General features: G+C 49.5%; 4 protein-coding genes across 6 annotated transcripts; 2 read left to right on the top strand and 2 right to left on the bottom strand.

Annotated features, from left to right (window-relative positions):
• Nucleotides 1-3,343: 3,343 nt before the first annotated feature.
• P2RX5 (purinergic receptor P2X 5) lies at nt 3,344-13,774 on the top strand. 2 transcript variants are annotated; one of them, XM_026797172.2, is made up of 12 exons: nt 3,344-3,843; nt 6,438-6,588; nt 6,943-7,119; nt 7,930-8,005; nt 8,412-8,508; nt 8,872-8,952; nt 9,411-9,549; nt 10,127-10,263; nt 10,527-10,620; nt 11,120-11,185; nt 11,528-11,610; nt 11,985-13,774. In XM_026797172.2, the coding sequence occupies exons 1-12, from the start codon at nt 3,707-3,709 to the stop codon at nt 12,058-12,060; spliced, it is 1,314 nt and encodes a 437-aa protein (XP_026652973.2). In that variant the 5' UTR covers nt 3,344-3,706; the 3' UTR covers nt 12,061-13,774. The 2 variants fall into 2 exon arrangements, with proteins under 2 accessions (XP_026652973.2, XP_005493592.3); XM_005493535.4 differs by having other exon boundaries at nt 3,350-3,843; nt 6,943-7,014.
• Nucleotides 13,775-14,341: 567 nt separating this feature from the next.
• EMC6 (ER membrane protein complex subunit 6) lies at nt 14,342-15,205 on the bottom strand. Its single transcript, XM_074557108.1, has 2 exons — nt 15,010-15,205; nt 14,342-14,898 (listed from the first exon to the last, which is right to left on the bottom strand). Exon 2 carries the CDS (start codon nt 14,854-14,856, stop codon nt 14,524-14,526), a length of 333 nt encoding a protein of 110 aa, XP_074413209.1. The 5' UTR covers nt 14,857-14,898; nt 15,010-15,205; the 3' UTR covers nt 14,342-14,523.
• A 36-nt stretch (nt 15,206-15,241) lies between these two features.
• TAX1BP3 (Tax1 binding protein 3) lies at nt 15,242-19,004 on the top strand. Its single transcript, XM_074557107.1, has 4 exons — nt 15,242-15,361; nt 16,712-16,831; nt 17,108-17,185; nt 17,408-19,004. Exons 1-4 carry the CDS (start codon nt 15,323-15,325, stop codon nt 17,543-17,545), a joined length of 375 nt encoding a protein of 124 aa, XP_074413208.1. The 5' UTR covers nt 15,242-15,322; the 3' UTR covers nt 17,546-19,004.
• CTNS (cystinosin, lysosomal cystine transporter) lies at nt 18,417-26,034 on the bottom strand. 2 transcript variants are annotated; one of them, XM_005493533.4, is made up of 11 exons: nt 25,821-26,034; nt 25,480-25,553; nt 24,651-24,729; nt 24,040-24,124; nt 23,846-23,949; nt 22,849-22,980; nt 22,037-22,136; nt 21,823-21,942; nt 20,620-20,790; nt 20,304-20,421; nt 18,417-19,968 (listed from the first exon to the last, which is right to left on the bottom strand). In XM_005493533.4, the coding sequence occupies exons 2-11, from the start codon at nt 25,541-25,543 to the stop codon at nt 19,838-19,840; spliced, it is 1,104 nt and encodes a 367-aa protein (XP_005493590.2). In that variant the 5' UTR covers nt 25,544-25,553; nt 25,821-26,034; the 3' UTR covers nt 18,417-19,837. The 2 variants fall into 2 exon arrangements, with proteins under 2 accessions (XP_005493590.2, XP_005493591.2); XM_005493534.4 differs by lacking the exon at nt 25,821-26,034 and adding an exon at nt 25,732-25,819.
• Between the last annotated feature and the right edge of the window lie 27 nt (nt 26,035-26,061).

Genomic DNA, 26,061 nt, shown 5'->3' with positions numbered 1-26,061 from the left:
GAGCAGGGTTTCACCTTTAAATCAGTGGTTAATGTGAATACACTTTTTATTAAACCCCTTCAGCTTTCAGGGCTTGATTCAACACACTTTTATTTCCCAGTGATGCTTTTATTTTCTGACCTTAGGAGGTGAATTCAGGGCAACACAGCACAGCTCTCCTTGCACTCAGTCTCCCAGCAGTGTTTTATGTGCACTTTTATTAATTTCTCTTACCTGATCCAGTGCCAGCTCCCTCACAGAACAGGGCATGATGGCTTGGTTTCATTAGATGTGCACTATTTTTCCTTCTCCTCTGATCCTCTTCCTCAAGAACTTTCCCTCCTTGGGTAGGGGGAGAGCAGTGGGTGAATGTCCCAGCTAATAATAACAACATTCCTGCACTCTGAATGGGAGATTCAGCACTTGGGGAGGAACATGGAGCACATTCAAAGGCTGAAAATGGCTCTCCTGGAAATGGAGAATCTGTTCTGCAATGTCAGCACTCTCCCCTTTCCTACAGGCAGCTCTGTGGACTGGGACAGAAGCTCTCCCCACAATTCCATTTCCATTAGGGCTGGGTGTGCAGCTGTGCCGATTGACCCAGCCAAAGATTACCAGAGGAGCTGAACAGAGCATTTTTCTCCATGGGTTCCACACATTTCATTTCTCTGTTCTTGTCTCCAAACCCCTCACCTTCAGAGAGCAGCTCCTGCCTGATATTGCTGATTTCTGTGGCCACGAGCTGAGGTTTGAAGAAACTTCCTCTCCCAACTTTGACTCCCCACCTTGTTTTTCTGCAGATATTTGCTTACAATCGTGACAAGAACTAAATGACTGATGTAGAGAGCTGACCTCTGCCTTTTCAGTGATCATTTCCTTGCCAAATCCCCTCTTTCCTTCCTCCCCGTCTCTGCTATTTCAGGCTCTGCTCTGGCGCCTGTTTCTGACACAAGATGGATCTGCACCACTCAAACGTTTGCTGCAGGAAATATTCAGTGCTGGAGGAACGTCTCAGCATTTCTGAGTCAGGGTGGGGATCAGTGGGTGCCTGCAGGGAGCATTTGGCACTGGGAATGACCAGGATGAGTGCCCAAAAACCCAAAACCAGCCCTGGTGAATCACAATGTCCTTCCCAGGGCTGTCTGCCACTGCCTGCAAAGCACAGGCTCTGTTTGGGTGTAATTTCAAGATATTATTGGGCTGATCTTCAAATCTTTCCAGGGTCAGATGTGTCCTTGCAGCGTTTCAAATGTTCCTCGGTCAGGGCAGAGGTTGAAAGTTTGATTTTCACAGTCCCTGCAGGTGGCATTTAGAGGCTGAGATCAGCTCTGGGGCAGCTGAGCAGTGACAGGTGGAGGAGAAGGAGATGAGGAGCAGCCTGAGCAGGCAGGGATGTGCATCCTGTGAGAATTTGTGAATTATGAGGAGGCAATCACTGTCAGCAGTGTGAGGAATTAAATACAGGTGTGACATGGCAGGAATTGAAGGGGGAAAAATGAGAAAGGAGAAGTTTCAGTCCTTGAGGAAAAATCCTCCCTGGGAGAATTCCCAGGCTGAGCAAACAGCCCTCTTGGGAATGGAGGTTTTTGGGGTTTTTTGGGTTTTTTTTATGGGAAATTCAAGATGTGGAAGTCAAAAAGGGAAATACCTTGCACAGAAAATTCAGCCTCTGTCCCTTGAGAAGAACTGAGAGATTCTACATTATTTGCATCTTTACCTGGTGACAATTAGACTTTGGGTTATTTAGTCCCTTGCTATGAACAAAGCTGCTTTTGTTTGAACATCCACAAATTCTTTGACAAACCCAGCAGTAGAATTGATTTCCAGGCAAGGGGAAAAAAACCCCAAAACCCAAGGTTGTGAAAACCAGGTGACAAAAGCAACACCCAGGAATGTGCCACAAAGTCGCAGCTAAATTGTTTTTGCAGCTCGGTACAAGTTAAACTTCTGCAGCAACAGCATTGTCAGCAAAAATGGAGCTTGTGCTGAGCCATGTTCTGAGGCACATTTGACACAAATAGAAACTTTTAATTCCAAAACAGCTATTCCACCTGTGCCTCTGCTGGTGCCTCCAAAACCACAAGAAAACACCAGTTTTGCATTCTAATTTTATTTTCATTTCAGTGATCAAACGTGGCTTACACCTTCAGGCCTCGCCTAGAGCAGAACATTTCTCACTCTAGGGATTTTTTTTTTAACCTGTCTCAGATTAATTGACCTGGAAAATAACTGCAAAGGCTCCGGGCAGCCACCAGGTTTCAAGGAGGCCACAGGCAGGTCTGTGTTCTAATTTTGCAGAGAACAAAGAGAGAGAAGAGAAAGGTTTCTTTCCCTTTGCAGGGAGAAGGTTTCTGGTGAAAAGTTTCTTTCCCTTTGCAGAGGAACTCCAGGGATGGCTCTGGGATGAGGGATAAAAGGAGTTCTTCATTCCTTATGATGCTGGTTGTGATTCTCTTGTGATTTGGAGTAACTTCATTAAAAACCAGAACCCTCTGCTCAAATTTGATATGGAATTTAAGGAGGATGAAGGATTAACAATTTCATAAAGTCTGAGATCTTCTTAAGAATGATTTTCCCAAGGAAGGGATTTGTGCAGTTTCTTCATTTTTCTGCCTAATAGAAATAACAGGAGATACAGGAGCACAGTAATTGTTATTGGCAAACAGAGGTCAATTACAGGAAATTATGTTTCTTGAAATGAGTTTAGCAGTTGCTGGCTCCCTGTGTAATTCATTCTGCAGGGAGCAGAGGCAGCTGCTGTGTCACTGCCCCTGCCCTGCTGCTGCTCCTCATGGCCCAGGGTGGAATTGGGGCAGCTCAGAAGCCTCATGGAACTGAGATCTGGAGCTTTTCCTGCTCCATTTGGGGCAAGGTGAGACAGGCTTGGCTGGGAGCTCTTGCCCGCGTTTTATCCTGAGACAAACCCAGGTTTCTCACCCTCTGTGCTTGTTTCCTCATGTCCAGTTCCTGAAAAGCACTGATTTATCCTAAAGCACCTGGAGAGTTTATTAATGAGTTACTCAAGTTGGGGTTTGGTGGGAAGGAGTGGGAACCAGGCAGGTTCTCAAGGACTCTGCCTCCCATTGCTCCTGCAAAGGTTTCAGCCATCAAAAATTTACCCCAATGTGTTATCCTGTAAGGGCTGAATAAAGGCTTTAATCACTGAGAAATGGTGAGAGGCTGTCCCTGTGTCCCCTGGATGCTGCAGAGCTCTGGTGACAGTGACAGCACCCAGGGAAGGGCTGCAGCTGGGTCAGGGTGGATCAGGAAAATGCTGAGCATCCTCTGCTCTGCCAGGCTCCACAGCCTGCCAGGGCTCCAGGAGTGTTTGCAAACACTGGGTGGGATTTTTGGGCTGTCTGTGCAGGGCTGAGGGCTGGGCTGGCTGGTTCCTGTGGGTCCCTTCCAGCCCAGCCCATTCTGTGCCTGTGGGAGCATTGTGACACAGGCTTTGTGCTATTTAATTCCAAACATTTCCTGAGGGGCAGAAAATGAAACCTGGAGGGGGCCAGGGGCTATCCCCAGGGATGAATCAGCTGGAAAGCAGCTCAGGAAGGATGTGACAGTGCAGCTGCTGGCTCCTCACCGAGCTGCTGCCGGAGAGCAGCTGAGGGAGGAGGAAGAGGAGGAGGAGGAGGAGAGCAGGGCTGCTGTCTCAGGTTTCCATGCACTGCACGTGTGGGTGGTGCGAGCTGAGCCTGCTCCAGCCACCGAGCGAGCGGGGAGCATGGGGCAGGTGGCTTGGAAGGCTTTATTTCTGTCTCTCTTCGATTATAAAACCGAGAAATACGTCATTGCCAAGAACAAGAAGGTTGGGGTCCTCTACCGAGTGGTGCAGCTCTCCATCCTGGCTTACCTGGTGGGGTAAGAATCACACTCTGCTTCGTGTTTTGCTGTGGGAAAGGTGGATTTTGCTGTGATAAGGATGGGTTTTGCTGTGATAAGGATGGGTTTTGCTGTGATAAAGATAAATTAGGGCACTCTGCACACGGTGACAGCCTGATTTCAGTGCAGTTAATCAGACAGGTTTATACAGCTGCATTTTGTAGTGTCTAATAGGTCATGTCTGATTTTTCACCTGCTAGGGAGGGCTAGATTCAGCTCTACCCTTCAGATTAAGGTTGGGTTAAAAATAGACCCAGTGTCTATGGCTTTGTGCTGCATTATTTATGCCTTTATTTCTATATTTTGTGGGAGTGGTGCCAAACCCTGCTGTGTGACTCCTCAGCACAAAGGAGCATTATCAGCCCTGGTGCTGAGCCTTGGGGCACACCTGTGCTCTCTGCACAGCACCAGGACCTGCTCAGGTGCAGATGGGAGGGAAAAGCAGAAAATGGGGGATTTCTGTGCTGGCCTGGGCTGCAGCAGCCAGGCTGTGGGGGCTGAGGCAGCAGCAGCAATGTCAGCTGCTTTGCATTCATTTCAGAGCAGGGCATTGGCTCAGGGACAGCCTGGGAAAGGCCCAGTTCTGCAGCACACTGGGCACACTGGTGTGTGACCAGTCCCTGCAGGCTCACACTTGGAATTACCCACCCTGTGCTGTTGATTCCTGAGTTTCTGAGGCTTTTTAGATGGTGACACCTCACTGTCTGTGCTCCTGGTCCCGTCACCTTTCCCACACCTCGTGTTTCCACTGATTAAATATAGCAGAGTCGTTTTTAGGTGCTGGGGGTATTTATAGAAAGCTGTGCAGTCCCAGGGAGCAGAGCAGCTCCCCAGCACGGGCTGGCAGGAGGAGGAATCCTGTGCAGAGCATTGCTGAGGGAGATACAGCATGGACAGGGCAGGGCTCTGCTCCTCCTCTGGCATCTGTGGCTCCTGCAAACCCCTGGCAGTGTCACTGATGGTCCCTGCAGTGACCCCTCCGTGCCTGGGGCTTGCAGGAACACGTCCCTGTTCACAGCCTGGCTTGGGGTGGGGATCAGCAAACCCTTCTGGGCTATTTCTAGCATGCGGCTGCCATTGATTCATTGATTCGCTGCAGAAAATGCAAGAATCTGCTTTTGAGCCCTCCTGGGAGAGGAGAAATCAGTGTTCTTGGGAAAAGGGGAGAATAGGAAACTCGCCAGGGTGGGTGTGAAAAACCGTTGACTCTCCTGTGAAAATGTAAAAGTTTAATAACGGACAATAGGAAACAAAGTCAATAAAGAAATTGGTTTAACGGCCAGGTGCCTCTTGGCATTCCACCAAGAGCACCTGGCCATTTCAGAGCCAGCCTTTATGTACCATTCCTATTGCATCAGCCTGTTGCATGTTCATAAACAATTAGGATATGTTAATAAACAATTAGGCATATTGAAACTTTCTCCCAAACCAGTTAACATGTTCCAAGAATTGTTGAGCAGGGCTCATCCTCAGGGCTGCCTTTTCAGAGCATCTCTATTCCTTGGTTGTGGTTTTATCATTCTTATCATCACCTCCAGTTTGGGCTTTGGGCCATATTTTCTGTTGATGGGAAGTGCTGACGGTTGGAATATCAATAGCAGGGGTCTTCTTGTGTTCATTGAATGTTATCCCAGCACAAAAATACTTCTATCAGCTATTTCACCACTCTAACAGAAATATAAACTATATCTTTATAGCAAAGTTACTTTGACATTATACATATAGCATCCATTTCAATATTTGTGAAAAGCCAATATGATAATATGTGTTTATAACAGTGGGGAGTGTTCATGTGCAGGTTTGTCACACTGGCAGGTGAAGGGCTGGGTGCCACCAGTGCTGCTCAGCCCCTGTGGGCAGGAGAGCCTGAAAAGGGGAGCTGTGCCACAGATTCAGCCTCTGTCCCTCTCCCAACCTGCCCCAGCACCTTCAGCTTCATCAAGGGTGATTTACTGTCCTGACAGGTGATTTATTGTCCTGGCAGGTGATTTTAGCAGTGTTGTGGGGGAGCTGGAAGTGTTTCATTTGAGCCAGAGGTTTTCACCCAGGGCAATGGAATTCCTGCTGCTTCCAGAGGAGAGGAGGGAGCGAAGCTTTCCCTGGATGGCTCAGCAAGGCAGCAGCTGTCCCAGGGTGCAGCCAGGCTGTTCCCATCTCCCTGCTCACAAAGGAGCTGGGTCCAGCTGGGAACATCCCTGCAGGCTCCTGCCAGCTCAGCTGAGGGGTTCCCTGTCCCAGCCTGGTGTGCGGCTCAGGCTCTGTGTGCTGAAGTGAGAGTTCTGCCCTTGTGAACCTGCAAAAGCCTCTCTTGTTTTTCCTCCTGAGAAAGGCACAGCCCTGCTCCTCCTTTCCCTTTCTGAGGCTGCTGAGTGTAGCACAGGTGGAGACTTTGGTTTCTTACCTCATGACCTGTTATTACACATTCCTCCACTGTTGGCCAGCACAGCTCATGCCCAGGACTTTATCCTTTATTAGCAGTGTCAGAGGGTTTGGTGTCATTGGCATGTTTTGATTTGACCTCGGTGTGAATTTCTCTGTCTGACTCATTCCCTAACGCTGCTGTGTTCACACAGGTGGGTGTTTGTGGTCAAGAAAGGCTACCAGGACACAGACACGTCCCTGCAGAGCTCTGTCATCACCAAGCTGAAAGGGGTGGCCTTCACCAACACCTCGGAGCTGGGGGAGAGGATTTGGGATGTTGCAGACTATGTCATCCCTCCCCAGGTTGGCAAAACCCCCTGTGGGTGCTGAAGGGATCTATCCAGCTCTTCCCTGTGAATTAGCAGGAGCTGGGATACAGGAAAGCGATGCTGGAAGGGGTTTTCTGCTGTGAGTTTTTTACTGGAGATGCTAGGGGTGCTCTGCCTCCCCCCAGGACCGTGGGCTGGCTCTCATGGTTGTGTTTGCACCCACAGAGTGAGGGAATTCATCCAAATACCCCCACAAAGGGTGGTGTTGTATCTCAGCCTGAAAAGCCATGGGGAGAAGGGGCTGCTGTCTTCTGAAGAGAGCTTCATGCTCCTTATTTACAAGTATTTTGAGAGTAAACCAAGTTTTCTGACTCTTTTTTTATTGCAGGGTGAAAGTGTCTTCTTTGTCATGACAAATCTGATTGTGACCCCAAACCAGAGACAAGCCACGTGTGCTGAGGTAGGAAGAACTGAGCCCCTTGACCCCCAGACCCCTGCAAAACCGGGGCTAAGAGCTGACAGAGGACACTTCTGGAGCCACAAAGAAAGGAAGGATGAAAGACAAGTATTTTTTCCTGTAGTGTAAAAGCTAATCTGGGAAAGTACTGTAAATCTGGGAGGCTCAGCTGTCTTAACTTCCAGAGGCATTGATCATGCAGAGACTTCCTGACTTTAGGTGGTGTTGAATTTCTGCCCAGCTGGAGATGAGACCAGGCAGTGATTCCTCAGGGCTAGAAAAGGCGCTGGGAAAACAAATTTGATGTGACTCAGGATAGTTACGGGGAGAGGAGACTTTTTAAGAGCCCCATCCTGGAAAGTGCTGAACATTCAGGCTCTGGTTTCCTCCCAGACACGGGGTGGCTGCTCAGCACCTTCCCGAACACGCCAAAGGCATGAGGTGCTTGTGGAATATCCTCTGTGGGCATGTTTGGAGTGGGTTGGAGCCCAGTGTGTGGCTGTGCAGGGAGTGCTGTGCATGGAGCAGATGGAGTTTTGTCCATGGAGCAGATGGATTTTCCATGTCACACCAGGAGCACAGCTGGCTTGGTCAGGGCACTGCTGTCCTCTGGTGGCCAGGACAGGGGCACATTGGGCCAGAGAATTTTGTGGCTTAGATCCAAGGTAGGGTTACCTTAAAGCAAAGAGGCCTCCTGCCTGGTTTTGGTGAGTCCTGATGTTGGCTTTTCCAGACTGAGCAGAACCCAAAACTGGGAGGGTGTGGCTGAGTGCTGGCGCTCCTGGTGGTGGGATATTTGTGCATGACCCCCAGTTACCACTTCAGCTGTGTGGTTTTAGTGCCCTCACAGAACCCACCTCACTTTCTGTGTCTCTGGTGCCCTGTCACACTGTCACCTGTGTCCTTTCCCCTCTGCAGAGTGACAGCATTCCCGATGCTCGGTGTGACAGGGACACGGACTGCCTGGAAGGGGAAGCAGTGGTGGCTGGCAATGGTAAGGGACATGTCCCTGTCTGAGCTGTGTCTGGTGTCCTTCAGAGCCCTCAGCCTGGGTACACCCCCAGATCTCTGACTGCAGAGAGCATCAAGGCCTTTCTTTTCTTTTCCCCCTTTCCCTTTTCCCCCTTTTCCCTTTTCCCCCTTTTCCCTTTTCCCCCTTTTCCCTTTTCCCCCTTTCCTTTCCCCTCTCTTTTATTGAGATCCCTGCCTTGCTCACAGCTCTGTGCTGGCTGGGCCAGGGATCCCCAGGCTGCTGAGAGGCACAACAAGAGGGTGTTTGTTCCAGCTGAGAGGCCCTTTCACAGCAGGGAGGAGAGGGAAAATCCTGAATTCTCACATGCCCTGTGGGCAAGGAGAGGAGGTGCCTGCTGTGTGACCTTTTCTGTGCTGTCTGCTCACAGGGGTTAAGACTGGCCGTTGTTTGAAAGACAGGGGCAGAACCACAGGGACTTGTGAGATACTGGCCTGGTGCCCAGTGGAGAAAAGATCCAAGCCCAAGTACGTGTCTGCTTTCCAAGCTTGAGTGCTTGGCTTGTGTGTCACCCAGGGCCGTTCCTGCGTCCCCTCTGCTTGGGTGCTTGCTGGAATGTTGGCTGCTCAGTGCAGGAGGGGGCTCTGCAAGGCTCCCCCTGGCAGGACTGGCCCTCTGCTCCCCCTGCTTCTCTCCCTGGCTGCTCCCAGCTCTGGGGGTGTCCTCTGGATCTGCATGTCCTCACCAACCCCTTGCTGGCACTGTGGGGGAAGTGGCACAGCTGGCCTGGTGCCATCCAGCCTACTGGATAAAGCTGCTTCTGAAATGGCAATTGAAGATTTCACATGTGGGCAGGGGACAAAGACAGAGAACAAACCCTTCTCTTGCAGGAAACCACTTCTGGGCAGTGCAGAAAACTTCACTGTTTACATCAAGAACTCCATTCGCTTCCCCAAGTTTAAGTTCTCCAAGTAAGTGCCACAGCTTCTTGAGCTGCTCCTGCTCAATAGACATTCCCCCTCCTCCAGAAAAATAAAGTGCCTGGACAAGGCTGGCAAAAAATGCAAATTTAAAAAATATTAGTTTGCTGATGCAATGTGAACAAACTAAAGCAGTGTAGAAATGTGCATGTTCTGGCTCTGGTCCTGGGCTCAGATAAGCATTTATAGAATCTTATTGTTTTCCCTTGAGAAAAACAGGTCACCCTGGAGCAGTCTGGCAATCTGTTCTGTGTGAGTCCTTTCATGAGCCCAGATTCAGCTGGCCAGGAGATCATTTTTGGGGGACAGGCTGCTTTCCCCAGCAGCAGGGACACCCTCAGGGTGCACAGAGAGTGTTGGAGAAGCCTCTTGTCTCTGCAGTGCTTCTGCAGGCTCTGAAGGCAAGGAAAGGGGGAGCCAAGGTGGATTTCCCTGTTTCCTACGTGCAGGATGAATGTGCTGGCCACTGACAACGAGTCCTACCTGAAGAGCTGTCGGTACAGCCAGGAGCATCCCTACTGCCCCATCTTCGTGCTGGGCAACATTGTCCGCTGGGCTGGGGGCGACTTCCAGGAAATGGCCTTGCAGGTAGGAGTGCCCGGGGCTCCTGGGTGTTCCCAGCTGGATCACTGCTCACCAGGAGTCCCTGAGAGTCACTGCCCTGCCAGCTGCCTCCTGCACTGCACTGCACTGCACAGGTGCCTAAAGTCAAGCTGGTCTCATTTCTCCTGTCCCCAGGGAATGAGGGTTCTCTAAAACAGCTGGTTGTGTCAGTTATCTCCTATTCAGGGTTGCTTCTATTCAAACTGCTGCTCTGCCAGCAGGGATTCTTTGTTTAATTTCAATATTACTACAGTGCTGGTTTAAACCCAGAACTCTGGAAATCCATCCCTGCATAAAAGATCATCTTCCCCACTGAAGTGTGGAATGGAATTAAATCAATGTCCTGGGATGAGAAACCTCAGGGAGAAGTGGGGTTGTAGAGTGATACTGGGATTAATGTCACACACCTGAACTCAGCCCAGGCAGAAGTGTGTCCCCCTTGTTTGACCAGAAGTGCAGCTGCTTCTTGCCCCTGGGGAAAACCTGCCCAAGGGTCTGACAAACTTGAAGACACTTTAACTGAACTAAGCTTAAACAACTCCCCCTGTCTCTCTCTTTTAAGGGTGGTGTGATAGGAATTCAGATTGAATGGAACTGTGATCTTGATAAAGCCCCTTCTGAATGTAATCCTCACTATTCTTTTAGCCGGCTGGATAACAAGTCTGCAGAAACCTCCATCTCTTCTGGCTACAACTTCAGGTGGGTACAGAGGAGGGCACAATGCAGTGCCACAGCTGGGCTGGGCTGTTTGAGCTTGCAGGTGCTGGAGGTTGGCAGTGGAGTGGCACCAGCCTGTGCCAGGCCCTGCTGCAGCCGAGCACAGTGCGCTGCAGAGGAGGGAGGGAGGTAGAAATTGCTCCTGGCAGGCTAAAGCTGGCTTTGATAAGGGAACAGATCTCTTTGGAAGGATGAAAGGCTTCAGATGGGCAGGTGGAATTAAATCCAGCATTGCTGTATTCCAGGTTTGCCAAGTATTACCGGGATGCTGAGGGGGTCGACTACCGGACGCTCATTAAAGCCTACGGAATCCGCTTCGATGTGATGGTGAATGGCAAGGTGAGGGCCAGGCCAGGGTGGGCCAGAGTCTGCAGAGAAAGGAAAGAAGTGGGGGGAGGCAGCTCTGAGGTGAGGACAGCCTCTCTGGCTTGCTGTAGAAAGGGTTTTTCCTATCCATCCATGTGAGCCAATCCTCATGTAAGAGAGATGACCTGCAGTGCAGCTGAGCCTGCACCTCCTCTACTTAAACCAGGCTCATGTCAAGCCCAACAGAAATAAATGTGCCCCAGAGACTTGTTTTCCATGTGCAAGCACTGCAGAGAGAAAAGGAGCCTAGTCCAGGGATGATGCAAGCTCAGAAACGCAGCCAGGGACAGTCAGACCTAAGACACACAGACCTTCAGCCTCCAAGATTGCTCAGTGCAAATCCCCCCTGGTTGTGCCTGGGAACAAAACACACCCAGGGGCAGCAGCAGCTTCCCCAGGGCAGTGCCACACCCTTGGGTTTGTTTTGTGGGTTGTTCTCTCAGTGGTGACTTCATGACCTTTGTTCTTCCAGGCAGGGAAATTTAACATCATTCCCACCATCATCAATATCAGCTCGGGGCTGGCACTCATGGGAGCTGTAAGTGAATGTTTTGTGTTAAAGTAACCCCAGGGGACCCAGATTCCAAATGGGATGAGGATGGGATGGGGGATTTAAACCTTCTCCAGCAGAATCTTTACTACTCGGATTACTCAGCCAGGTGTGTGTCTGTGTCCTATCTTAAAACCATTTGTTAATAAACCTGGTAGTCTAAACATCCACACAGGCTATATATTATATATACATATCCTGGAGAATGAAGGAAAACACTGCTTCTACAGTGTTTATAAATTATGATTTCATTAATGTTTATTTCTAATGACATCAAGAACACTTCCTCTTTTGTTTCAAAGATTAAACAAAAGTTTTATCCCTTTGCAGGGAGCTTTCTTTTGTGACCTGGTGCTGATATACCTGATCAAGAAGAGTAACTTTTATCGAGGCAAAAAGTATGAGGAAGTCAAGTAAGTGAGCCTGGCTTTGTGTTAAAAATCATGGTTTTTTGTTAAGAGAGATAGAAAAGAGGAGATACAGGAGCACAGTTCCAGGGAAATATATTCTTCCAAATGATTTTGGCCAAGTTCTTGGCTTCCTCTGTAATTCCTTGCTGCAGTGAGCTGGGGAGTACAGGCAGCTGCTGTGTCATGGTTGGACTGGCAATGGCCTCGTGCTGTTGGTCCCTCATGACCGAGGGTGGAACTGAGGCAGCTCCAAGAGCCTTCTGAAACTGCAGTGTGGAGGGGCCTTTGGGTAAGGTGAGACAGGCCTGGCTGGGAACATTTTTGCCTCCTGAAACAATCCCAGGCTGCTCATCCTGTCCCTGTGCCTGTTTCCCCAGGTCCAACTCCAGGAAATCCTTGTCGAGCCCTACGCTGAACGGGAATCAGAGCCCGGAGCAGCTCGATGGGCTCTAGGCACAGCAGAGGCTCTGCCAGCTCCAGGAAACCCACACAGGTGTGGCACCACACCAGCACTGGGAGGTGGACATAGCCCAGATCGGGCCTGCTATGATCAGGATTCCCAGAGGAAAAAGCCTTCTCTAAAGACTGCCTTTCTTCCCTGAGATCTCTCTGGGATCCTGAGCTTGCAACACGTGTCGTCACTATGGATTTATAAAAGCATTTTTATAAAAGGACAAAGAAGGCACCAAATGAATGTTTTTATATCCACTGGTAGATATATCTGTACTTATACCAATAGCCAGCGTTGTCCTGTGGCTGTGCTTTGCTTCCATGTGGAGAAAGGCTGTGATGGGAGCACTTTGGGAAGGGCTGAAGCTGAAACCCAACTGTGGCAGCCACCGCCTCCAGCTCCTGCCTGGGTGATGCTGTGACATCAGGCGTGAAGCAGCAGGACTGCTGTGCTCAGGAGAGGCAGGGAAATGTGGCACTGGAGCTGGGGCTGTGCTCCTGCAGGGCCTGAGGCAGAGGGGACAGTCACTGAGCAGCAACGTGGAGCCCCTGCACAGCTCCTGCTTCCTGTGCCTGCTGTCATTTGCTGGGACTGTCCTCGCTGCACCACTGCCTGATTTCTCATGCTGGGCAGGTCTGGATGGGCACTCAGTGCCTCTGTTCCTAACAGACTAAGAGGGGCAGCTCTGCCAGGGCCACAGGCTGGGCCAGCCTCCTCCAAATGCACCAACAGCAGGGAAAGTTAGGACATATCTGCCTGCTACTGCAACACCAGTGACCTCCAGGAAACACAAGTGCTTGTCTCTCAGCAGAATCACTCTCCCTGCAGCCCATTTTGTCCATTTATCTCATGTGAGGATGTAACCAATCTCAGAAAAGGGCTTAAGGAATTTCATTGTGTTCTGTACATGCTGCCCCATCACCACAGACTGGGAGCTGTCCTGATGAAGATTAAATGTTTCTGTGCATGCTTTGAATACCAAAAGTTAAAGATGCTCCTGCTGCAGCATCTGAGGGTGGCATCAGGCAGCTGCTGCCATTGAGTGTCTGCACAAATGGCACCAGCAGCTGCACCCACCTCTGCTTCAGCTTCTTTAAGGTTGTTACTCTGAGGTACAGGTTCATCCTAAATTAAAATTCACCTCTGTTAGTGGCAAACTCTGAACCCAGTCACTGACAGCAAACCCCACCCAGTCTAGTTCCCTCTGCTTCTGTGTAGGGACCCAAAAATGGGGCTAGAAAATAGAATTAAACACTGGAGTTCATTTAGGATAAGCTGTGTACCTTTGGTGCTCTGATCTCACCCAAAACCTTCTCTCCATGTCAGAAGTCTCTCCTCAAGGCAAACAAGAGTCACCACATAAGAAACTGCACAGGAGCTCCCACCAGGCTTTTGACTGCCAGGGTTTAATTGGAGTTGAGCAATTTCTAGATGGTGAAACACAGAGTGAACCCCCTGTGTGACATCAGGGCCTGGCACAACTCCTGGCATGCAAGCAGCTCCTCCTGACGTGCAAAGCTGACTGTGCTCTGCTGAAACCATTGTTTTAACTTGCCAAAACATCCTCCTGTGAGAGGACCAAAGCTATTTCCTGAATCTAAGTCTCCAGGCCTCCCAGATCCCCTAGAATGTTTCCTTTCTTTAGGCTGTGTAACACAACTCCTACAACCCCTGCTGTTAATAAAACATAACCAGATTCCTTCTCAGGAGCTTGTCTCTTGACTTTGACTCTTTTTTTTCTCCTTGTGTTTCATGTTCAGCAATAAAATGTGTCACTTTAGGCCAGTGCTCCCTGGGAGTGTTCTGGAAGTGTTTTTTCAGGTCAAACCACCTGGTGTGGTGATAGTGATGTGAGCAAATCAATGAGTCACTTATTTTGGCAGGAACAGGGCTAGAGGAAAGGCATTACCTGGATGGTGGGTGATGGATTTATTCCCTTTTGTGGCTTTTCTGGAGACCAGTGACAAGCACCTGTGCCAGTGCCATTTACTGATGGCAGTCAGGGAAGAGAACATTTGCATGTATGTTTCTGTACCAAACCTTTACATCAACTTAATTATTTTCTTGTGTCAGTGGAATTATTTTAAAATAATTTGGTTATTTCAGAATGCTGTGTTACTACTCCAATATTTGTGTATAGCACATCCAGAGGGGATTGTAATTGGTGTGTGTATCCAAACCACAAAGGATACAAGGGACTATATCAATCAAACCCCACAGCTATGCCTGTTTCTAGGGACAGAAATTATCCTTTAAAAAGAAAACAAATACAGGAGGCATCCAAACGGTGCTTCACATTCAGTTTAATTAGAACAGTGCTACTGATTAATTCGTACTTGGACATAATTTACCAACAGCATTAACGACACGAGCCACGGACAACAGTTGGGAAAGTGAGCTGGCCTATGGTGTAGTGACTTTTGGCAAGAGTCCTGCAGCTCCGGCAGCGGCGAACATTCCGTGCATCAGTACACGTGAACCATTCCGTACAGGAAAGTCCAGAACAGGACGTAGGTGAAGAGCCCTCCCACGAGCCCCCCCGTGAACAGCGGCCTCCGCGACTTGAAGTACTTGTTCCACCGCCGGCCGGCCTTCAGCACCAGCAGCACGGACAGGAGGACGGAGGCCAGGAAGTAGAAGATGAAGCCGTGCAGGCCGGTGAGGCCGAGGATCCCGGCCGTGGCTCCCGACAGCGCGGACACCGAGGTGCGGCAATAGTCCAGGATGGCCGCGTTGCCCCGCACCGCCGCCTCGCTGATGAACTGCGGCCCCTCGCGCTTGGCCACCACGGCGGCCATGGCTCCGCGCCGGGCTCGGGCAGCTCCTCGCTCGCACCGACACTGAGGTGAAGCAAACACGCGCTGTACGAGCCCGCCCGGCCTCCCTCAGGCCGCCGGGAGAGCCCCGCGGGCCCTCCCGCTCGTCCTCCCCTTCCTCTTCTTCCTCCATACCTCTCATCCACGGCGGCGCGCAGCCCCGCCGCTCCGTCAGGCCTCGCAGCGCGCCGAGGGTCCCCGCACAGCGCCCGTCACCGCGGGCCGCCCGCCGGGCCCGGCCCGCCCCAACCGCGCCGCCGCCACCGCCCGGCCGCCATCTTGGCCAGGGGAACGACGGGATGCGGCAGAGCGGGCGGTGCGCCGTGGGCGGGGCGGCTCCGGATTGGCTGGCGGGGAGAGAGGGGCGGGGCCGGATTGGCTGGCGGGGAGCGAGGGGCGGGGCCGGGTGAGGCGCTTTTGTTCGGACGGCGGCGGCGACGGCGCGGACATGGCGTTCGTACCGGGACAGCCGGTCACCGCCGTGGTGGTGAGCGAGCACGGGAGGGGCGGGCACCGCTATTCGGGGGATGCCGTGCCGGGGGCTGCTGGCGGGGATGGGGAGGGTTTGGGGAGGGGAATGCCGGTGGTGCCCGGGGGCCGCTGGCGGGGATGGAGCGGGGGATGCCGGTGGTGCCCGGGCGCTGTCAGCGGGCGGAGGTGCCGCCCCGGGGCAGCTCCGGTTCGCGGGTATGTGGAAGGAGCGGGCGAAGGGCGCAGGTCAGGACGGGGACACGGTGTCGGTACCGGTGGCGGCCGGCAGCGCCCTGCGGGCTGTGGGAGGGCGGAGGTGCCCGGGCAGCCCCGGTCCGCCGGCGAAGGGCGCGGCCGCTCCGTCCGCAGCCCCGCCGGGCCCGGTGGCCGCTCCCCGCTGTCAGATTGTCCGTCCGCGATACCGGGTGGGAGAACGGAGGGGAAACTCTGTCAGGCGGAGGGACCGAGGCTGCTCGAGAGAAGAGGGAGCGAACCCGGCGAGACGCGCGTCCTCCCGGTACCGGGACCGTGCGGATCCCCCTCTGAGGGCAGGATAAGCACCTGCGTGTCTGGGTGGGATTTAGGAAGCAGGGCTTCACAGTGAGATAATGGCTTTAATCAGCGCGCAGTGCGAGGGAGGGATTCTGTACTTTCCCCTGGCTGTGCCTGCGTGGGTGCTCCCGCTGAGGACGCGGATGTTTGGAATCCAGGGAGTTTGGAATTCAGCGGGGCAGTTCAAGGTCTGTGTGACAGGGCTGTGAGAGGAGCATCACTGGATGGTTTGGGTTAGAAGGCACCCGTGAAGGTCATCACATCCACCCCGCTGGAACGAGCAGGAACATCTTCCATTAGATAGGGTGGAAGCACCTTTTGAGAGGTTTTTGTGTCAGTTAAGACCGTGGCTTTTCACCCTGGCTCAGGAATTGCAGCAGCTGGCATTTCTACAGTGCTGACATAGTGCACAAAGCTGCTCGGATGCCTTTGTGCATCGGGCAGTGAGGAACCTGCCCCGGGTTACAAAAGTTATCCTGAAAAAGAACCATCCTAATAATAGGTTGTTATTTCTGCTGATAGGACTAGCAGGAACATAAGGCATGTGGGTAATGAGCAAGATGAGGCTGGGCATGAGTGACTGCTGCTTATCAAGGCATGAGTCATGTTTACAGAGATCTGCTCTGGTTTTAGTGTTGTTCCTTTCTATTTCTGGGCAGGCAGGACAGCTCTGAGTAATTGAGGGGCTGGGCTGTGTTGTGGGATATCTGTGAAAAACAATCTGACTGGATCTGAAGTACCAGTGTTTGAAAGGCACTTGAAATTTCTTCCACTTGTCACAATGCTCAGCTATTTGATCTCTTTCTCTTTCCAGCAAAGAATTGAAATACACAAGCTTCGTGATGGTGACAATTTGATTCTGGGATTCAGCATTGGGGGTGGCATTGATCAGGACCCTACTCAGAATCCTTTCTCTGAAGACAAGACTGACAAGGTCAGACAATCTTTTTCTGTAGCAATTCCCTCTCCCAAAGGCTGAGGTGCCCAAATCATCATCTGCCCTTTGCCACAGCTACTCTCTGCCCCATTATCACTTGCAGCCTGAGTTATTTAAGTGACTTCTCCACCTTTTCTATTTTCCAGCATTGCACTGCCTGTTTTTAACTAAAATCTCATAATACACTATGGAGTTTTTTTGTGTTGTCAGTCAAATGGCTCTTGAGTACTGAATCCTCCCACATTTAGTAAATGAACTCTCCATTTTTTTCAGGGTATTTATGTAACAAGAGTGACAGCAGGAGGCCCGGCAGAAGTTGCAGGACTCCAGGTTGGAGATAAGATCATGCAGGTACACACCAAAATAAGACAGTACTGCTGTAGTACCAGCTGCACAGTGCAGAGAAACATCTGCTGGGGAAAATAATCTTCTGGTCACTTCCCAGGACAGTTTGTGGGGTTTATAAATAAACTGAGCTGTGGCATAACCATAACCACTACGTGGTTCTGACAGAACAGTCACGGGACACCTGTGAGTCCCTGCACCTGCCTTATTTTATGGTTTTTTTTCCAGGTGAATGGCTGGGATATGACAATGGTGACCCATGACCAGGCCAGGAAGAGGCTGACCAAAAGGAATGAGGAGGTGGTCAGGCTGCTGGTGACCAGGCAGTCCCTGCAGAAGGCTGTGCAGCAATCCATGATGTCCTAATCCATCATCCAGCTGGGGAGGGGGTGGGAGGGAGATTTTTAGACTGGTATCAAAGAAAGAAGCAACTATTAGACTGGAACAGGTTGTGTGGAAGGAGTGCATGTTCCTACCTGTGGTAAACACTACTTTTTTTTAATTTTAACTTCTTCTGGTGTAACTGGCAGCAGTAAAACAATACTCCCCTCAGCAGAGTGCTTCTCCAAAGTCTGCCCTGCAGGTACATGGCAAGACTTTTGTAGTCATGGCTTTCAGGACAGGACAGACCCAAGTTATCTAAGAGCAATTGGAAAAGCCTTAACTTGGACAGGATTCTTCTGTAGCACAAAAGCCTCCTCTTTGAGGAGGAAATGTGGTTTCTGCTATGGGAGACCCGAGGGTTTGCTGTGCCTAAGCTTTTAGAAGGGAGCTGTCCTGTCCCTCACAGTGTTACCAAATTGAAATGCCAGAGTTGAGAGCTGCACAGTGCTGTGGGGAGGAGCACTGTACTAATCAATCACTGTGTGCAAGATAGAGAGTGGCTGGAGGGTTTGGGGCATTGCAGTTTCCTGCAAATATTCCCTGGATAAAGCAGCCTCTTCAGGCAAGGAACAACTGAGGAACACACAAGTGTTAGCTCAATGCCAGTGAAATACACTACAACTTCATGGTCACTACAGTTCAACCTCACTGCCAGGCTAAAACCTGGATTCTTGTTCCCAATTTGTACCATCAGATGAATTGAGTTTAATTTAAGGGAATATGGAGCAGGAAAAAAAAAACAATGTTCCTGAACTTACCAGAAATGCTGCTTGTAACTGTAGAGTTTTCAGTCCTTCATTCCACTTCTATCAGATTTGAAATGGGAGGGATTTTGGTTTGTCTTTTAGAAGACTTTGCTTAAATCAGTGATTTATTATAAATTAGGATGGAAGGGATGAATATGCCAGTAATTTTGCAGAAGTGCCTCTTGACCAAATTTAAACTTCTAGTGGGACACTAAGTGGTTTAAATCAACATGCCACAGGGCTGAAGATCCTTGCTGCAACACTAAATCCATGATCTAGCATCCTGTGGTTTGTTAGCCAGTCAGCTTTACAGTTACCCAAAACCTGGAGTTTTTAATCCTCTTCAGTTGATCTAGACATATCTATAGTTTCCTTAAGCAGCCTTGGGGTAAGCTGTTGTAAATAGAGCACGAGGAGGTGGCAGACTAATTTATTCAGTACCTGACTGCTGTGCCATGGACCTTGTGATTGATGCATCTCAGACTGTTCTGTGCACACCAGCAGATGCCTACTTACCAATTTTGTATCTCTGGAATTACTACAATCCTGCTTTGGAATTTTGTTACTTAAGAATTCAGTAGTAAATTATAAGTCTTTCGAGTTGGAGTTATTTTTGTTACTATAAAGATACACTGCTATTTGTACTGCTTTTTTTCACTTGATTTTACACAATAAAACAAAGTTGGTTTTCCTGAGCTGTTTCTCCTTTTATTTAAGAGTGCCACATCACTTGGGTGCCTCTAGCTGTGACCATTTTTGGCTCAAGGGTAGATTTTGGAATTACTGAGGTTGGTAAAGTCTGGTTTCACTGGTGGGAAGCTGTCAAACCTCACTTGGGATCTAGAAAGACACTTCAGGTTCTAAGCATTCAAGTATAAATGCACAGATTCCCTTCTAATTACTTGTCTTAGCACCTTTGAAAGAGCTTTCAGTGAAAGAAGAATACAACTTCTGGTTTTTAGGAATTTTTTTAATAAAGAGTTCAAATTGTAGTATTTGTGCATTTGGTACCAACTCCATTATTGTGATGTACCACTGTGGCCAGCCTGAGTGGTGGTGGAGTGTGAGCTGTCTGGGAAAGGTCAGCAGCAGCACTTGGATCCAGTCAGTCTTCAGTCATTACTTAAAAATATGAAGTGGTTGCTTAAACATCATCTCAGATTTTTGGAAGACAGAACTGCTCTTTGTGCTTCACCTCCAATCAGAAAGACATCACTTTGGTCTTTCTCTTCCCTGTGGTTGGTGAAAAAAGAGCCATGTGTTGCTTGGACAGCTCCCTCTGAGCTGTGTGTGCAGCTCCAACAGGCACGAGTCCCCCGTGTGCAGCTGAGGGCTTGCTGTCCTTAAGGCACCTGGCAGCCAGTGCTTGGCAAGGCAACAGTTTGTGTTTGTGTTCCAGCCCAGAGAGGATCAGGTCACAGAGATCAGAATCAGCATTTCTGGTAACTGGCAGCAAGAATCTTGAAAGCCCTCAGAGAGGGCAGGGCCAAGTTCAGTGTAAAGTTTGAGTCCCCACAAGGGATGTTTGTTATTCACAAGGTTCATACCCTCGGCTCCTGTACAGGCAGTAGTGCTGGGCCATGAAAACAATGTCAAAGATGATGGAGAAGACACCCAGGCCAAACTTGGTTGGATCTCCAAAGATTAACCTCCACTCATCTGTCAAACACAAAATCAGAGTTAACTCTGACTCCTCAAGTGTAGTCTTGTCTTAAGACCCTTTAGAGAAGTTCATGTCTATTTTCTGGACTGCTCAGACAAACCCAAGACTGACTGCAGTGCACTTCTTATGCAAAGCTAATTAATAACTGTGGTTTCTTCAGGATGGCTACTTCATTTTATATCTTGAGGGAATATGAACAGATCCTTTATCCTTCCTGTAAGAACAGCTCCCCACAACACAGCACAAACATCACTCTTCTGAGACAATCTGCTTTGTAGTGGGACTTCCCACCCCATTAGGACAGGCTCCAGCACCTCAGTTCCAGGCTTACCATTGTTGTAAGACTGCAGAAACATCTGGAGAAGGCTGAAGCTTCCCCCAGTGAAGTCCAGTAACACATTTCCAATACTCCATCCCTCAGTGCTCTTCCGACAGAAATTCATGTAGGCCTGGGGGTGTGACAAGCAGTCAGAGTGTCACGTCAGCATTTAGGATTGACTTTCAAGCAATTTTCAGTACAACTCTACTGGTTTGTCACTATTAATAAATAATCATTGGTGGTTTAGTCTCTTCAGACTTTCAAGAGCACACACTGCAGGCTTAGGGTGGCAGGGATGTGGAATGCAAGCAGATTAATTCAGATTTACCTGTGGGAAGTATTTGATCAGTGTGACTGCTAACTTAATGTAGGAGAAGCAGAACAAGAACTGCAGCCATGTCATCACCTCAGCTGCAGCCAGGAACAGCGTGGTGAAGGTGAAGATCCATGCAAGTGCCAGGAGTCCAACAACAACTTTGGATACTTTCTGACCTGCTCTCTGAAACACAAACACAGATACATTTTGGCCAGGTCACACATCCCCAGACACAAAGATACAGTTTGCTCAGGACCCTGCAGCACTACACTCCAAACCTGTTTTACCAGTCAGGCTGGTACCACAAGGAGAACTTTAAAATTAAGCAAGGGTTACAGCAAGCAGCTGGAGGTTTGCAAGAGCTGATGAGCAATATTCATATCAATCATTTAAAACACTGCTGTCCCTGAGCAAGGGGGAACAGTATTCTGGAGTATTTATGGTGCATAATCTGTAACAAAGCTCCAAAATTCAATCTGATGAGATCATGAGTTCCTGTATGTGCAAAAGGCTGATAATATCATTATGGTAAAAGATTTATGGTTGCTTTCTAATTCTTCACTAGAAATTCTGTAGTAATTCTGTCATCAATGATGACAGATGGGCTGTTACAGTTTTAGATTTAGCATGACCAGAAGAAGAACCCAAACAGAGAAAAAGTTACCATCTAGAGAAAATTGGCCTGTTCAGATGAGAGGTTTTTACAATGAAAATCAAACAAAGAACCACCTGACTGGAACAATCAATGGGATTAAGTAAGAATCACTTGACTGTAACCATTAGTGTCACTTGAAAAGGTGTGAATTATGAAAGGGCATTTACAGCTGTTTTAGGAAAACAGCTGAAAAAAATGTGTTTGAATTGCAGGGAGTATCTAAAGTCCTATCATAGCTTGAAGAATGCTCCAAAGAAACAGCAAAGCATTTGTGCTGTGAAGAGCTGTAATCTGTGTGCTGGCTAGAGATCTGTTTGGGAACTTTATGAACCTGGCTGTTTGCCTCAGTTATTTTGAGTCCCTAAGGAGTTTACTTATAAGCTCAGAACATCCATGAGGCTGAAGCAGATAAGGTTAGTGGAGGTGCTCCTAGCTCAGGAAAGCTGAAGGCAGCTGGGCTGTGCAGGGAATTTGGGATTTTGGAGCCCAAATGGAGCAGGAGGTGCCCGGCAGAGGGAGCTCTGGCAGAGCCCACAGGTGAGCCCAGCACCCGCACCCACCTCGTAGATGCAGCACTGAATGATGGTGAGGAGGGTCAGGGCCACTGCGTGGAGACTGAAGAAAACATCATTGATGGCCACAGGGTTCACCCCGCTGGGATAACTGACCAGGAACTCCTCCTAAAGGTAAGAGAAAGCAAAACCAGGCACGAGATTTAACTCCTTTCTGCACATACCCACCCCCCGGCATGTGTTACGAGAGAATCATGCTCACCTTAATCAGGGGAATCCAGAAGAGCCCAACATTAAACACACTGTATGCTATAAAGCCAGTAAGGTTTAATGCTATGAAGTCAAAGCTTAGTCCAACAACACTAAAGAAGGGGGGATAAAATGAGAAACATGCATTAGAGAGTTACAGGGACAAATTGACCCTGGAATGTATTGATTTATAACAATTTCTGGTGTAAGCAAAAGCTTCAGGCATTGTGACCACACAATGCTGTGAGTTCATCAGGAAGCTGGGTGAAATACCAGAGCTCTCATGGATCAATTTGTGTCTCTGCTCTTTAACTGCATCCTTCCATGAGCTCAGCCTGTCTGATAAAGCCCTTCCAGCCTGAATCCATAAAGCACAAGTGCATCATTGCCAGATCAAATGGTTTCACTCTCATATATGATAATGCTCCTACTCAGAGTCACTTGGCTCAAGGGGAGCTGGCCTAATGTGACACTACAAGGAGGTGTCTGAGAAACAGCTCTCAAGGCTGGGAATCTTTGACAGGGATCATCACAGCTGCCTCAGCCACGTGATTTACAACATGGCACCAAAAGGAATGGGGAAGCGTCCTCTATCCCAAATTCACACTGGATGCCAAACCTTAGGATGAGGCGTTTGTAGGATGCACTTGGTTTCCCTCCAACCTGCATGTATAAAATCTCACTGGGGCTGCAATTATTCAGACCCTCCCTTTGCCTTTTCCCCATCTTTCCATGGATAATTCCCAATTACCAAGACAGATGTAGCTGAAGCTATGAACACAATTTGCAGAAGTGTTTTAGTGACTTGCAAACGCATCTCTTTACCTTTTCCTTCGCCAGTTCTCAAAGAGTTGAGGATAAAAGGAGATGGACCAGGCAACGAAATAGATCCAGCCAATCACCTCATCAGCATATCTCACTATGATGCTGTGAATCACTTGAAATTGAATCCTAGGCCTGATGGTTAATGCAAGAAGAATCAGTCAATTCAAGCTTTTTTCACAAGATTTTATTTTGTTCTGCTCTGAGAGAGGAAATAGAGTCAACACTGAGACAAGACAATAAAGATTCGGTTGGGTTCAGCTGAGTTGCTCCCCTTTTCATCTGTGACCTTGTTATGTTTGGGACACCTCCCACTCCCTGAGTCTTTCCTTTCCATCCTTTTACCCTGGGAATGCTCCCAAAGGTGACCATGTGCCTGTGGCTTCCCCTCTCTCAGCACAGGGTCTGTTAGGCAAGAGCAGAGCTGTATCCTCACCCTCGTGATGGTGCTGCCCTGCGAGCATTCCACGTGCTCGCCTCTGCCTCGAGTTTCAAAAGCAGAAGCAAAACAAGGAAGTAAAACAGGAGCACTCTGCTGCTCAGTAATATCTGAGCCACAAGCAAGTACAGTCCAGCTTTTTCCATCTGGCTGGGCTCTTCCCAGGAGGGAGAACTGGCATCTGTGAGGAGAGGGCTCCCCTAACTGACCCACCCCAGGAACTCCAGAACAAATCCTGCACAGCAAGAGCAGCATCCCACTGGACACTGGCAGCCAAATGCTCCCCAGAGCAGAAAAGCTGCCATGTGATCTTCATACTTTTGGGAGGCACTATTAAAACCAGACTAAGGAGCCGTGAGAACTCAGTTATCTTGTAATTAAATCTAAGACACCACTCTGCTTCTGTGCCCTCTATTTATCTGAGCACTTGGGGATTTGCTGCAGGGTTACCAATCTCCTTAACTGCATCCCACCCCCGTCCCAATTAACTCCTAGGAATAGTTACCCCAACTTTTAGGAAGCTACAGGATAGTAAGTAGAACAAACAAACAAGTTTCTCACCCAGTTAAGTTGGAATTATTGGGATAAAGGTAAACTGTTACTTGTCCCACATCATCTGCTTTCACTTGGAACTCTGCTTTAGTGTGACCTGCAGGGAACTGTACCTGTAAGGCAGAGCAGAGGGAACAGAGAGGAGTTGCACCAGAATAGCAGGAGCTTTTTGCATGTGGTTACAAGTCTGTGCTCTCACTCACCTCATCAGGAAGTTCAACAATGGTGCTGTGCTTTGAGGAGTGTGTAATATTAAGAGTTATCACCAGTGTCTCGTTTAGTGGAGCCCTGAGAAGGCAGAAAAAACAAGTTAGGCTGGTACCTGAGCTCAGGGGTTGCTTTGGGGCTGCAGGGGAGCATCTGCTCATTCCTTTCAATGAGCAGCCCACACTCAACAGAAGCTGCCTCACATTCAGAGGAACCAGCACCAAACTGGGGGATATTGCACTGGTTCTTTTATCTGATCCAGTGATGGCCACACTGTACCTCCCTCTTCTCAACACAAATGGCAAAGTCACCAAAAGACCCTGTCCTGTCCTGGTGCTCATTACCCTTTGCTGAAACAGGGCACATGTACTTGGGGTCATGAAATTACAGCAGAAAGACAAAACAGAACAAACAAAACCTTTCCAAGTGACACAGCCCTGCACAGCTTTCTAAAGAACTCCACTGAGCATTTGTCCAGGATGCGATCCTTCTAGGAAATTCAAGTTTCTCTTAAGCATCAATTTTTAGAAAGGGAGGAACTGTAAATTCACATATGGAGGGCAGCCCATGTTCCAAAGGGAAAGTAAAGCTGCAATAATAATTTTACCTCAGAGAAATAGTGACGTTTGTTGAACTTCCACTTTCTAGAGAAACCACTTCAGGGACTGACAACACAATGGCTCCATCTGTGGGGGGGAGAAAAACACCCACACAAATCTCAATTACTATGAACAGCTCCTTGAGAAGAACAACCTACTTTTTTGTGCCATAAACATTTTACCCATTGGTCCCTGCAGTATCAGATCAATCAGATAAGTTCATACAAGAAAAAGCAAAGGGGGAAACCAAGCAACTTAAAAAGAGAAGTATATAACTGTCACTTGAATGTGTTGCAAGGAAGTAATTTAAATGCTTGAAGTGTAACAAAAGTTCATGCCAAGGGAAGGTTAAAAGGTACTGCAAACCCACCCTGGTTCTTTATGTGATCCTGGTGATCTAGGAGTCATAAATGCCCCAAATTTAATAGAAAATTGTTTCTTAGGCCACAAATTCAATCCAAGTACCCAGATGTGCAAGAGAATGTACATTTACAGAAACAGAGAGAGACACAGGTTGCACAGGTTGGCCTGGACACTTTTTTTTTCTGTTGCCACACAGTGTTTTTAAGAAGTTATGAGCAGAGGAGCTCCCAGTTTATCACTGACTGCAGCCCTGGCACTCTTCAATCTGCAGAAGTGATTATGGAGCACGAGGTGCACAACCTCAGCACAGTGTAGAAGCACAAGAACCCGAGGTAAGGAATGAGAGCAGAGCTGATGTGAAGTGTGGCACGGGTATCCCTGTAAGATGTAATGGGATAACTAAAGAGCTGCCCTTTTCCATCTCTTACTGATCCGGAGCCCTGTGGGCCCAAGCTGCGCTGACCAAACACTCACCGCCAGGCCCCAGCAGCGCCAGCGAGAGGCTCAGCAGAGCGGGGAGCACGTACCGCGTCCTCATGGTGGAAAAGCTGCGGAAAAAGCAAGGGAGAAGCTTTCCTCAGCACCCACACGGCCACACAGCCCATCCCCTCCGCTGGGAGCCGCGGCAAGCAGCTCCCTCAGCAGCACCACGGCCCCCAGCCCGGCCGAGGGACCCTCAGCTCCACTCGGAGGGCACCGCTCTCCCCGTCCCGGCCACATCTTTACCTCAGCGCTGCTGCCGTGACGGACCCGCCCCACCCCAACGCGCAGGACTACAAATCTCGGCAGCCCCCGCGCCCCCGCCAGACCCTCACCGCTGGCGGCGCGCCGCGATGCACTCTGGGACTTGTAGTCCTGCCGCCCTTCCTCTGGCTCTCCGGCGGAGCGGGGTGCGCGGTGCTTTGGAATGCGCCGCTGCCGAGGCGGCGGTACCGGGGAGCGGGTGGCAACCCACCCCCTTCAGTGCCCCGCGCCGTCCCTGTTCTTCCCTTTTCAGCTCTCACGTGAGGCGATCGCCTGTGGACTCCCCGCCCAGCGCCCACCGCGTCGCTGCGG

Source organism: Zonotrichia albicollis, chromosome 22 (assembly GCF_047830755.1).
Source record: "Zonotrichia albicollis isolate bZonAlb1 chromosome 22, bZonAlb1.hap1, whole genome shotgun sequence".
NCBI lineage: Eukaryota > Metazoa > Chordata > Aves > Passeriformes > Passerellidae > Zonotrichia > Zonotrichia albicollis.
The sequence above is the reverse complement of the archived record's forward strand: the minus strand, read 5'-3'. Positions and strand labels throughout refer to the sequence as shown.

Bases quoted from the DNA above. Each gene is read 5' to 3' on its own strand.
- TAX1BP3 (XM_074557107.1), top strand. From the start codon at position 15,323: ATGGCGTTCGTACCGGGACAGCCGGTCACCGCCGTGGTG. The intron at 15,362-16,711 runs GTGAGCGAGCAC...TTCTCTTTCCAG, and splicing joins AGCCGGTCACCGCCGTGGTG to CAAAGAATTGAAATACACAA. The intron at 17,186-17,407 runs GTACACACCAAA...TTTTTTTTCCAG, and splicing joins TTGGAGATAAGATCATGCAG to GTGAATGGCTGGGATATGAC.
- EMC6 (XM_074557108.1), bottom strand. From the start codon at position 14,856: ATGGCCGCCGTGGTGGCCAAGCGCGAGGGGCCGCAGTTCATCAGCGAG.
- P2RX5 (XM_026797172.2), top strand. From the start codon at position 3,707: ATGGGGCAGGTGGCTTGGAAGGCTTTATTTCTGTCTCTCTTCGATTAT. The intron at 10,621-11,119 runs GTGAGGGCCAGG...TTGTTCTTCCAG, and splicing joins ATGTGATGGTGAATGGCAAG to GCAGGGAAATTTAACATCAT. The intron at 11,611-11,984 runs GTAAGTGAGCCT...CTGTTTCCCCAG, and splicing joins AAAAAGTATGAGGAAGTCAA to GTCCAACTCCAGGAAATCCT.
- CTNS (XM_005493533.4), bottom strand. From the start codon at position 25,543: ATGAGGACGCGGTACGTGCTCCCCGCTCTGCTGAGCCTCTCGCTGGCG. The intron at 23,950-24,039 runs GTGAGTGAGAGC...TCTGCCTTACAG, and splicing joins TTGTTGAACTTCCTGATGAG to GTACAGTTCCCTGCAGGTCA. The intron at 21,943-22,036 runs GTGAGCATGATT...TCTTACCTTTAG, and splicing joins TCTGGATTCCCCTGATTAAG to GAGGAGTTCCTGGTCAGTTA.